General features: G+C 36.2%; 1 protein-coding gene across 1 annotated transcript in view; it reads left to right on the top strand.

Moving 5' to 3' along the window:
- SPATA16 (spermatogenesis associated 16) overlaps positions 1-13542 on the top strand; it is a 331768-nt gene that overhangs the window by 96109 nt on the left and 222117 nt on the right. The window contains exon 3 of the mRNA XM_007517989.2: positions 7446-7591. Within this exon, the coding sequence (XP_007518051.2) occupies positions 7446-7591 (146 nt within the window). The remainder of the gene's footprint in view (positions 1-7445; positions 7592-13542) is intronic.

Genomic DNA, 13542 nt, shown 5'->3' with positions numbered 1-13542 from the left:
TATTATTTTATTATTATATATTATATATAAATATATTACATGTTAAATATATGAAATATATTTAAATGTATGAAATTAATATATTAATAATATAAACCAATATAATTAATTTAAATTATTTTAAATATATAAAATATATTTTATATTTTAATATGGCATATTAAAATATAAATACATAATAATAAAATAATATAAATATAAATAGAAGGATGAATCTCACTCTCACGTAGAAGCTGAAAAACAAGATAAGAAGAGAAAACACAAGTAGAATATATATAAATAAATATATAAAATATATTGTATTTTATTATATTATTTATGTTATATTTATATTCATATTCATCTTCTGTTTCTAACTTATTTCACTTCACATGAATTTTTCAAGGACCATCCAAGATCAGCTGAAAACGGTAAAGTCACCATTATTTATAGCTGAGTAGTATTCCATTGTGTATATATAACACAACTTGCTCAGCCACTTATCTGTTGTTGGATACCTGGATTGTTTCCAGGTTTTGGCTATTACAAATTGTGCTGCTAAGAACATATGTATACACAGATCTTTTTGGATGAGTGTGCTGGGTTTATTAGGATATTTCCCCAGGAGAGGAATTGCAGGATCATAGCATAGGGTAGGTCCATTTCTACCCTTCTGAGAGTTTTAAAGACTGTTCTCCACAGAGGCTGGACCAATTTACATTGCCACCAACAGTGCAGGAGGGTTCCTTTGAGCCCACAACCTCTGGAGCAACTGCTGCTTTTGTTACCTTTTCTGATGTATGACATTCTCACAGGAGTGAAGTGGTATCTCATTGTTGTCTTTATTTGCATTTTTCTGACAATCAAAGACTTGGAGCATTTTTTCATCTGTTTCTTGGCCTTTTGGATCTCTTCTGTGGTGAATATTCTGTCCATGTCCTTTCCCCATTTTTGGATGGGGTTATTTGTTTTCTTGTAGTTGAGTTTGGAAAGCTCTTTATATATTCTGGTTATTAGCCTCTTGTCTGATGTATGGCATGTAAAGATCTTCTCCCATTCTGTGTGGGGTCTCTTGGTTTGGGTAGTGGTTTCTTTTGCTGTTCAGAAGCTTTTTAATTTGATGTAGTCTCATAGGTTTATGCTTGCCTTAATCTTCTTTGTAATTGGATTCCTTTCATTGAAGATGTCTTTAAAATTTATGCAGAAAAGAGTTCTGCCAATATTTTCCTCTAAGTATCTGATAATTTCTAGTCTAACATCCAAGTCCTTGATCCACTTGGAATTTACTTTTGTATTTGGTGAAATACAGTGGTTCAGTTTCATTCTTCTGCATGTTTCAACCTATTTTTTCCAACACCATCTGTTGAAAAGACTCATCTTTCCCCATTTAATAATCTGGGCACCTTTGTCAAAGATTAAGATTAAGATGTCCTTAGGAGTTGGGGGTTACATCTGGGCTGTCAATTCTATTCACTGGTCAGTGTGTCTATTTATGTTCCAGTACCAAGCAGTTTTGATGACAATTTGAGATTTGAGATCAATTCAATTTGAGAACTGGGAGTGTGATGCCGCCAGTACTGTTCTTTCTTCTCAAAATTAATTTGGAGATTCTAGGTCTTTTCTGGTTCCAGATAAACATTTGAAGCCTTTGTGTAATTCTCCTAAAAACTGTGGTTGGGATCTTGATGGGATAGAATTAAATTTGTATATGGCTCTGGGTAGTATATTCATTTTGATGATGTTAATTCTTCCAACCCATGAGCATGGAATATCTTTCCACTTCTTAGTGTATGTTTCAGTTTTCTTGAGTAGTGACTCATAATTTTCAGTATACAAGACTTTCACTTCTTTGGTTAGGTTTACTCCTAGATATTTAATTGTTTATGTTGCTATAGTAAAAGGAATTAATTTCTGGATTTCTACTTCTTCTAATTTAGTGTTTGCATAGAGGAATGCCACTGACTTTTGAATGTTAATTTTGTAGCTTGACACCTTACTATATTGCCTGATGATTTCCAAAAGCTTCTTGCTGGATTCCATAGATTTTTCTATGTATATTATCATGTCATCTGCAAAGAGGGATAGTTTGACTTCTTCGCTTCCAATCTGTATGCCTTTAATTCCTTGCTCCTGCCTGATTGCTATAGGACGAACTTCCATCATTATGTTGAATAACAATGGTGATAGTGGGCATCCCTGTCTAGTACCTGATGTGAGTGGAAATGCTTCCAGTTTTTCACCATTGAGTATGATGTTGGCTGTAGGTTTGCTATATATAGACTCCACTATCTTGAGGAATTTTCCATCTGCTCCCATTTTTTGTAGTATTTTGATCATAAAGTTATGTTGTATTTTGTCAAAGGCTTTCTCTACATCTATTGATATGACCATGTGGTTTTTGGTCTTGCTTTTATTGATGTGGTGAAGCACGTTGATTGATTTACATATATAAAACCACCCTTGCATGCGTGGGATAAACCCCACTTGGTCATGATGAACAATCTTTTGAATAGACTGCTGTATCTGGTTGGCTAGAATTTTGTTCAATGTTTTAGCATCTATGTTCATCAGAGATATTGGTCTGTAGTTTTCTTTTTTGGTTGTGTCCCTGTCTGCTTTTGGTATCAGAGTGATGTTGGCTTCATAGAAGCTGGCAGGGAGTACTCCAGTATCTTCAATCTTCTGGAAGACTTTTTAAAAGTAGAGGTATTAGTTTTTCCTTGAAGGTTTTGTAGAATTCATTTGTAAAACCATCTGGTCCAGACTTTTATTCTTGTGAAGGTTTTTGAGAACTGTTTCAATTTCATTAGCTTTGATGAACCTGTTCATGTTATCAAGTTCCTCTTTACTTAATTTAGGAAGTTTGTAGGTATCTAGGAATCATCCATTTCTTCCAGGCTCTCTAGCTTAGTGGCATATAGTTATTCATAGAAGCCTCACATGATATGTTGAATTTCTGCGGTGTCTGTTGTGATATTTCCACTTTCATTTATGATCTGATTTATTTGGGTTCTTTCTTTTTTGTTTTGTGAGTCTGGCTAAAGGTTTGTTGATTTTGTTCACTCTTTCGAAGAACCAACATTTACTTTTGTTGCTCTTTTGTATGGTTTTCTTATTTTCAGTGTTAATGATTTCTGCCCTAACTTTAGTGATTTCTGTCCTTCTGGTTGCTTTAGTGTTCCTTTGTTGTTCTTCTTCTAGGTTTTTTAAATGTGCAATCAGGCTGTTTATTTGTGCTTTTTCTTGTTTCCTAATGTGTGCTTGTATGGCTGTGAATTTCCCTCTCAGTACTGCCTTAGCTGTGTCACAAATATTTTGTAGCTTGTGTCTTCATTTTCATGGAACTCTCGAAACATTTTGATTTCTTCCTTTATTTCCTCTTTGACCCAGTAGTTGTTAAGTAGTGTACTGTTGAGCTTCCACATTTTGGGGCTCTTACTAATCTTTTGTTGATGGTTAAGTGTTAGTTTCATTCCACTGTGATCTGAGAAGATGCTTGGGATGATTTCAATGCTCTTGAATTTGCTGATGCTGTCTTTGTGGCCTGACATATGGTCTATCCTTGAGAATGACCCATGTGGACTTGAGTAGAATGTGTATTCCAGTTTCTTGGGGCGAATTGTTGGTTTGCTTCTAATTCTGCTTCTAAGACCCCTTCTGTTTTGATCATCAAGTTAGTTTTGCTTGCATTGCTTAATGCTGTGATCTATTTACATAACAACTGCTTTACCTGAGATCTGCCCTGCCTACAGGGCATTGGTTTAATCCCTGCTGGTTAGATGCAAGGTTGATACTTCCCCATGAGTTTTTTTCCTTCTCCCCACCCCCTATCTTACATACTTCCGCTTTCGATCTGACACTTCCACCTCAGGAGATACAAAGGACAGGATTTTCTAATGAATGGAGATTAGATTGATTGCACTGCATTCGCACTCATCAATAAAGATTGAACTGCATTCCCAGCTCAGCCATGAGTCCCTGGTCATCTGTCTCCTGCCTGCAAAGCTAGGTGCCTGAACAGGGACTGTCAGCGAATGACTCTGAAAATGTCCAATACTTCTAGTTTATCTATCTCCTCATTTAGCTCCCTTATGTCATTATTGATTTTCTGCCTGGATGATCTGTCCAGTTGAGATAGTGGGGTGTTGATGTCCCCTACTATGACTGTGTTGCTGTTAATATATTGCTTAAGCTCTTTCAGTAGATTTTTAATGTATTTAGATGGCTTCTCATTGGGTGCATAGATGTTAATAATTGTTAAGTCCTCTTGATTGACTGATCCTCTGAGCATTAAGTAGTGTCCATCCCTATCTTTTTAAATTTTATTGATTTTAAATTCTGTTGTGTCGATATGAGAATAGCTGTTCCTGCCCTTTTTTGTGGGACATTGGCTTATATAATAGTTTTTCACTCTTTCACTTTAAGTCTGTTTTTGTCTTGTTGAATTAGGTGGGTTTCCTGTGGACAGCATATTGTTGGGTTGTGTTTTCAGATCCATCTTCCTACTCTGTGCCTTTTAATAGGTGAATTCATGCCATTGACATTTATTGATATCAAAGATTGAAGTTATTTTAATGCTATTATTTTATATTTTTAGAGTGTTCTGATATGATAGCATATTTATGATGGTCTAACTGTTTAGAGGAGACCTTTCAGAACTTCTTTCAGGGCAGGCTTGGTGATAGTTGATTCTTTCAACTGTTGCTTGTCTGAGAAAGTTTTTATGCATTCTTCTAGTCTGAATGACAGTCTAGCAGGATATAATAGTCTTGGTTGAAAGCCTTTCTCATTGAGCACTTGATAGATATTTTGCCATTCTTGTCTGGCCTGTAGTCTTTGTGTGGAGAAGTCTGCTGCTAATCTTATGGGTTTTCCTCTGTAGGTGACTTTTTGTTTTTCTCTTGCAGCCTTCAGGAACCTTTCTTTATCCTTATTCCTTTCCATTCTAAATATGATATGTCTTGGAGTCTTTAAGTCTGGGTTAATTCTGTTTGGGACCCTCTGGGCTTCTTGAAGCTTTGTGTCTTTTATGTTTTCTAGACTAGAGATGTTCTCAGCTATTATGTCCTGAAGAATGCTTTCTTCCCCTTCCTCTCTTACTCTGATAAGCCAATAATGTGTATATTATTTCTTTTGAAGTCATCCCATAGGTCCCTGTTGTTGTTTTCAGTATCTTTTAATCGCTTTTTGAGATCTTTTACTTCTCTTTTAGTTGTCTCTAATTTGTTCTTGATCTTGCTAATGACAGAATTAGCCTCATTGATTCTATTCTCTCTCCGCTCTACTGTTTTGTGGAGTTCATCTATTTTGTTACCCTGTTCTGATACTGTTTTAGCTTGTTTAGCTAGTTGTGTTTTTAGCTCAGCTATTTCAGCTTTCATCTCTCTAATAACCTTGAGATAATCAGTATTTTCTTCCAGAGTCTCATTTGTTGTTTCTGCATTTCTGATGACATTTCTTTCAAACTCTTTACTCACTCCTGTGATTATTTCCTTAACCTGTGTTTGAATGTTGACCTCATTATTTTGTTCTTCAACCTTTGGGGGGCTTTTAGCTGGACTCTTGTCCTGGTTCATTTCTCCAATATTTATTCTTGTTGGTTTAACCATTCTATATAGTATGTTATGAGGTCCCTCTCTCAGTACTTTTCTAATTAGTGATCACTCATGCCTGGATTGACTTGTGTCTAAGTAAGGTACTTAAAGGGTTCACAGTTATGGACATTGGCAGTTGTCTCAAAATTATTTTTAATCCCTGTTTTGGAGCACAGAGACTGTTAAAAGCTTCTTTTGTTCTTTTTCTTCCCTATATTCAATGGGAGCCTGAGGGCTTTTAAACTATTAGTTAGCTTCTTCACTTAATCACTGACTCCTCATCGAGATATAGCAGGGTGGGGCAGAGATAATCCAGTGGTTATGCAAAGAAACTTTCAGAGCCCCACTTCTAGGCCTCTAGGTATAGATCTTCTGAGTTTCCTGGTTAGTTCTCTGTCCCCTGGTGTCAACACAGCACCTCCCTGCTGCTGCTCCAGCTTCTGAGGGCAGTAGCAATGGTGACTCACAGTTGCGTTTGGTGAGTTTTAAAGGAGTCCTCTCTTCCCTTCAGTCATCTTTTTGTTGGTGAAACAGACTGGAGGTGGTGTCTCAACTGGTAAACTGCCAGACTATTACTGGACTATTGCCAGACTCAGTCTCTCCTTAGGCTCCTCTCTGTCCATGAGCCACATGTATTTGCACTCACCAGTGATTTAGTGGGTCCCTGAAGTCATTCTAGTCCTGTCTTGTTTGTGTCCCAGATGATCCCCTTTGGTATTCCTCAGCAAGATTCAGAATTTAATGCGTGTACAAACTATTGTATTTCACTGTCAACTATAAACCATTAATCCCCCAATAAAGACAGTAAAAAAAAATTCAAAATTTAAAATTTTATCTCAGGTCTCTATAAGTAGGTGTTAATTCTGGATATGATTCTCCCTGATGAGAGCACTTGCCCTTCTATATACACAGGTGGTGAGGGAAAGCACAGAGAAGCAGACCTCCTAAGCACAGTCACTGAATGGAGGCTGAGGTCTCTTCCATGCTGCCATCAGTGCTGATTCCTGAAAACAGTTGAAAGTTCCAAGGTGAAAGAGGGCCTGCTTCACCCTGTCATCTTACTGACACTTCTTAGTGTTTGGGATTCTCCCAATACATATATTAGTTATTTTCTTCCTCTACAGTTTATCTATGGTGCCCAGAAACCATTGGCTTCCTGGAATTTTTACTAAGAATCCCGTGGCCTCTGCCAATAAATTCTAATAAATTCTCACTTCTTTTCCTTCAATAATATCCTAGAGAATATGATTCAGACTCAAATTAATCACTGATCATGTTAATGGCTCCTAGGAGTTTACTTCCGATATCCCTTATTATATTAAATCAAACTTGATAGCATGCTAGATCATTGCTCAGCTGGGCTTTCATAAAATCGCTGGTATTTAATATGATTTATACCTAGTTTTCTGTTAATATCTTTGCTTATTGTATGCTTTATTTTTTAAATAGACATTCTGAGCAAATGACATCCCTTTAAAATAAACCATGCTTTAGAAATATCTTGTAGGAAATATTTTATAGTATAATATGTTACTCATTTTATATTATAGTCAGGTAGTAGTGAACAGGAACAATTTGTTTAATTTATAATCAAAATCTTAACATTTTACTTGCAGTTTGCAAAAGGTATATGTATGTATGTATATATGCCTCACTTCTTCAAAGATTAATTCTACACTTTGGGGCCTGGGGAGATAGCATAATGGTTATGCTTCATACCCGAGGCACCAGCAATCCCAGGTTCAATCACCAGCACCACCATAAGCCAGACTTAAGCAGTGTTCTTGTAAAAAGCAAACAAAATAATAATAAAATAAAAAGTAAACTCTATACTTTGAATATAAGAACATTCAAAGTATTGTCTTCTTACAGCTTTGTAGCAAAGGAGCAGCTATGGGAAAACCATTTGAAGCATCTGCTGCAGACATTACAAGTGTAGCAAGTTTCATCGAGACAAAGCTGGTCGCCTGCTACCTGCGGATGAGGAAGCCTGACCTTGCCCTGAACCATGCGCACAGGTAAATGGAAGTCTTAGTAACCACAGACAAGTGCTACCAACATAACTTGTGTGCTTTATGCTATCTATGTAAGCAGCTGGTATTTAGTAACACTGTATCATCAACTTCCATTCTATTTAAACGAGAACAAAAGGCATTTGATTCAACTGTTTGTACCAAGCTCCATAGTCACAGAAACCACAAAAGGCCATCTCAAAGCTTATTGGAAGGGTAAACACAAAAAGAACTGTTCCTATTTGCAGGGCAAAGTGAAAAAGGGAAAACAAAAAAGTAACTCTTGTAGCCGATTACAACTGCAAGGCTAAATCAGGTAAGCAAGAGAGGTGATATTGAAAGCTGAAAGGAATTCCAGAAATGTACAAGATAGAGTGGTGAAAAAGAATTCTGACTTGTGCAAAGTGCCAACAAAGGCTTGAGAGTGTGTGTCCTATTTGGTGAGGGCATAGCAGATTGAAAGAATACTCTGCAGGAGTGGGTGTAACAGCTATCTAAAGGTGTGAAACATGTTTGTTGTTCTAAAAGGATATATATATATATATGTATATATATATATATATATATATATATATACCTTTCTCTAAAAGGATATATATATATATATATATATATATATTCCCTTAAAACTCTGTATTGTTAGAATATTTTGCACTGCCAGGGTTACTCTGCATATTTATTATAAAAATATGTCTTCTGTTCTTAAACAAATAAATATGGAAATACCTGTAACCCAGCAATCTCAATCCTAGGCATTTATCCAAAGAACACAGAGACAGTAATTTGAAGGGACATGCACCCCTGTGTTCATTACTGCATTATTCATAGTAGACAAGAAGTGGAAGCAACCTCAATGTCCACCAACAAATGACTAGATGAAGAAGTTGTGGAATATATACTCAGAAATACAACTCTGTGAATGGTTCAGCACAGTTGTGAAATATAGAGAATTGAAGCATATGGACTTGCAAAAGGAAAACAAAAAGGAGTAGCAAAACTGTCTCTAAGACTTTGTGAGAACTATGGAGGCTGTGGGAAACACAGAACTTTGATGGTGGGTATGGCATGGAACTATACCTCAATAATCTTATAATCCTTACAGTTCTTAAGTCACCGAACATGGCTTTCACTACACATAAACAGACTCACCAATATGGTCTACACTGTATGTGATATATCTCTTGAACAACAGAAAGGTTTGATAGATTCCTGAGTCATTTATAATAATGAACATGCCTCTAAATGGCATGGTTGGATCAAAATTAGAATCAGTGTTATAAAATAGTAACATGAATGAGAAGTGTGAAAATCCAAATGTAAGAAATAATAAAATGCTATAGTTCTTGAGGATGCTAAGGTTAATTTAATAAGTTCACTACCTAGATTTAAAAACTTTTGTTTTGAAACTAAGTTTGCACTTCAAAGGCCTTGAAAATTACTAAAGAAAGGATATGTAATGGTGAATATAGCAGAGTGATCTTCCCTATTATGCTAGCGTTAACTTCTGTATCCTTTTTCTTCTATTGTAAAATAACTTTTGCTGATGTTTCTAATTTGAACATTCAGTAAAAAATGCAAATCAGTAGAGGTTAAACAGTCAATTCATACAATTAATAATGCACCAAGTGAAATACATCATTTTGCTTGGCTTGTCATGTTGTAGAACTACAGAAGTTGGTGCATATGATTCTAGTATTAAAATGATTTTAAAGAACTCAGGCTTAAAAACATAGTCTGACATAGTCAATAAATATATTTCTGCAGATAAATTAATCAGAATACTCAGCCTATAAATAGCTTACAGCCATTAGTTATACACCAAATGAAATCTTTTTTCTTTTGTATTATTACCACATTATGATGGTTGATACTAATCATGGATCAAAATTTAAATACTCCTTTTTTGCATTTATTTGCATTTGCTGCAGATCCTTTCTTTTATTTTACGCAAATGTAAGGCCTACCACATATCATTAGATTTGTTAACTCAAAACTTAGCTCAAAATCATCACGTAGTTGTGCCTCAGTTAAAACTAAGTGTGGGGCCTAGGATGTGGCTCAGTCACTAGAGTGCATACGTTACCATAAGGAAGGACCCAGCTTTGAGCCCCAGGTCACCACATGAGAGCGCTTCTCATGGAGAAACTTTATGTGGAGTGGTGCTGTGGTCTTTCTCCTCTCTGTCTCTTTCTCCTTCTCAGCCTCTCTCTATCCAGAAGAAAGAAAGCAAAATGGTCACTGGGAGCAATAGAGTTGTGCAGATACAGAGCCCCAGAAATAATTCAGTGATAACAAACCCAGAAATAACAAGAGGAGGAGATATTTTCCCATTGCTCATCTGACAAGCAACTAATATCAAAACATCTATACAGAATTCTTACAGGTTTACAAAAGAAGTAAAAATAACTGAATGAAATTATGGGTCAAAGAACTAAACAGTTTTCTGAAGAAGAGAAACACTTGGCCCACAGACATATGAAGAAATGCCCCGCTTGACTTATCATTAGAGAGATTGGAGGTGATTATGCGTAGGGAAATAAGTAAGGAAGTGAAAGACAACTTTCAATGGTTTCATTCATATGTGGAATCTAGAGATCTCATACAGATGTCTTGAAAAAAAATATCAAGCAAACTGTTTCTAAGACTTGTGAGAGCTATGGCAGCTATGTTTAGGAGACGGGAGGGCGGGGATACAGAACTTTCATGGTGGGGGTGGCATGCAATTAATCTTATAGTTTTGTAACTTAATATTAATCACAAATTTAAAAAATGGGGACCAGAAGATAGCGCAGCAAGTTAAGCACACATGGCACCAAGTGCAAGGACCCGCGGAAGGATCCAGGTTCTAGGCCCCGGCTCCCCACTTGCAGGGAGTTGCTTCACAAGGGGTGAAACTGGCCTGCAATGGCTGTCTTTCCCCCTTTCTGTCTTCCTGTCCTCTCTCGGTTTCTCTCTGTCCTATCCAACAACAATGACAGCAATAACAACAATAATAACCACAACAACGATAAACAACAAGGGCAACAAAAGGGGGAAAATGACCTCCAGGAGTAGTGGATTGGTAGTGCAGGTGCTGAGTCCCAGTGATAACTCTGGAGGCAAAAAATAAAATTAAAAAAAAAAAGAAATAATGAAAAGTGCACATTGTTTTGCCACCAGAAAATTACAAGCACCATAAATATAACCTCAACAAAAGTCTGTCTTGAGATTTGCTGAGCATTACTATGTAGAATGACAAAAAGTGATACAAAAGTTCTTGAAACAGCTATCATAGAGTTCTTTTCTTTCTACTAATGTTCTAGGTGGTGACAATTACAGAGATTATTTTTTACTCAACCCAAGGTGGTATTTGGACTCAGTGGTGAAATGCATATCACCTCTTTACTTACATCATCAAGCTAGTGCTGCTGACTGCGTGTCAGTTGATGCTTTGAGCATTCCTAAAAATGGATTTCTAAATATGGTCATGTTACCAGGAGTACAAATTCTACTATAACTTTTCCATGTCATATGATTATATCTCAGTTTATAGAATGGTAAAAATGCTGATGATGCCTAAGATGGTTTTTGTGCTTATTTATCATCCTCATTTTATCCTCAGAATTTTTAATGTATATTACAAAGAGTTCATTTTATCCTATTGGGGAGTGTTAATGGCTTACAGAACAGCCTTCTCCACCTCTTTCTAGTTTGTTTGATAGGATACAGAGAAATTGACAGGGAAAGAGGGAGATAGAGAGGGATAGACACCTGCAGTCCTGCTTCACTACCCATGAAGCTTCTCTCCCCTACAGGTGGGGAGGCTTCAGAATTTCTTTTTTACTCATTAAACATTGGTTCACACTTTTATTCATAAGATTTTAGGAGCATCTTCAAAGTTGTTTGTGTGTACACCAAATATATACAAAAGTTTGTATTTTCAAAATTGTTTTATAATTGTGACATCTACCTTCATTCAACAAACATGCATTTGGTATCTGCTGAGAGTCTGTGCTAAGCAATGGGGAGACATTTGCAAACATGATGTTGTAAAATATATGCTATTGTCCTGGTGAAATAGCTCATTTGAATAGTGTGCTGCTTTGCCATGTGTGTGGCCTGGGTTCGAGCCCACACTCTACTGCATTGAAGGAAGCTTTGGTGATATGTTCTCTCTCACTCTGTCTCACTCTGTCCCTCTGATTCACATCTTCTATCTCTCTCTCTCAGTCTCTCTCTCTCTCCATATATATATATATATATATATATATATATATATATATATATATATATATGATGCAGTATAATAGAAGTAGAGCAATGTAATAACAAATGTTAATAAATAAGTGAGGAAAATAGTGTCACAGACACTATGGAAGTAATAAATGTATGTTCACACTGCAGAGATAGCATGGAAGATTACATCAGAGCACAGATCTGGAATCTGCCAGCCCAGATGCAAATTCTGTCTCTCTCACTCATGAGTCAGCCTAAGTTTAATATGCTGAAAATAATACCTGCCTCACAAATACTGTCTCAAAGGCTTTGCAACCTGGGGAGAGTACTGTTACTGATCTTTCCTTTGTAGCCATGAACAAACAACTGTAAGTGTGAGATTACTGTTTTCAGACCCCAGACAGTGATCAGAGAAAGACTGTGATCCTTGAGAGAAAATACTGATAGCAATAAAAAAGTAACATTTGGTGCAAGAGAGTTATGGCACAAAATCCAGTTGACTTTTTATCATAATTAACAAAAAACAAAATGCAACAGAACAACTTCTTTTTTTAAATTTTTATTTATTTATTTATTTTTACAAGTTGTTTTTTTTTCCCTCCAGGCTTATTGCTGGGCTCGGTGCCTGCACCGTGAATCCACCGCTCCTGGAGGCCACTTTTTCCCCCTTTTGTTGTAGCCTCGTTGTGGTTATTATTGCCCTTGTTGACGCTATTCGTTGTTGGATAGGACAGAGAGAAATGGAGAGAGGAGGGGAAGACAGAGTGGGGGAGAGAAAGATAGACACCTGCAGACCTGCTTTACCGCCTGTGAAGCGACCCCCCTGCAGGTGGGGAGCCGGGGGCTCGAACCGGGATCCCTACGCCGGTCCTTGCGCTTTGCGCCACATGCGCTTAACCCACTGCGTCACCGCCCGACCCCCCAGAACAATTACTTTAAAGAGCAGGATAAAAAAAAAAAAAAAAAGATGATGTAATCCAAGGGTTTACTTTCAGCAAAAAATATTATTTTAAAATGAGAGATAAATATATCTTTATCCAAATAAAAATGTAATGATCTTTAATATAACTCCACTTTGTGAAGTGATAGCAAAGATGAGGTGGTACATAGCAATAGATTAGAATTTGAATCTTCGAAAAAGAGAATTGATCAGCCCAGATATGGAAAGTGAATAAACATAAAGCACTGTTTTTCACTCCAGAAAATATGTTTTAAAGATGAAAGACTATACAAGTGAAAGAAATAGTGTTTATCATATTACCTAAAGTAAAAGAATACTAAAGTAAAAGTAAAAGAAGTAAAAGCGAAGTTAAGTATTTCAATGAGAAATAATTGTCTACAACATCACCAAGTCAGTAGTTCTGGAGAGAGTTTAAGCGGAATTTTAATAAAGGTTTATTCATAAGGTCATGCAATATTAGCTCTAAGTAGAATGTGTCAAGATTATATGTTATTATCCCCCAAATAAGGATTTTTAAAATATACAAAGTTTAGTTAGAAGGTCAGTAATGGGCAAAAGAGCAAATACTTAAAGATTGTTACTTATCTGAAAATAAATCAGTAAAGAAGGGAGGGAAAAGCAAGTAATGATGGGACACTGGAAGATGCTAGCAAGATAATGGAGTTGACCCAAGCCATAATGATGTTTATACTAAATATATATTGTTTAAACATTTTAATTACAAGGTAAAGGCTGTTATTCTATTTTTTCATTATTTTATTTTATTTTTGTTTTCCCTCCA

Source organism: Erinaceus europaeus, chromosome 14 (genome assembly GCF_950295315.1).
Source record: "Erinaceus europaeus chromosome 14, mEriEur2.1, whole genome shotgun sequence".
Classification (NCBI taxonomy): domain Eukaryota; kingdom Metazoa; phylum Chordata; class Mammalia; order Eulipotyphla; family Erinaceidae; genus Erinaceus; species Erinaceus europaeus.
This window is presented reverse-complemented; position numbering and strand designations above follow the sequence as displayed.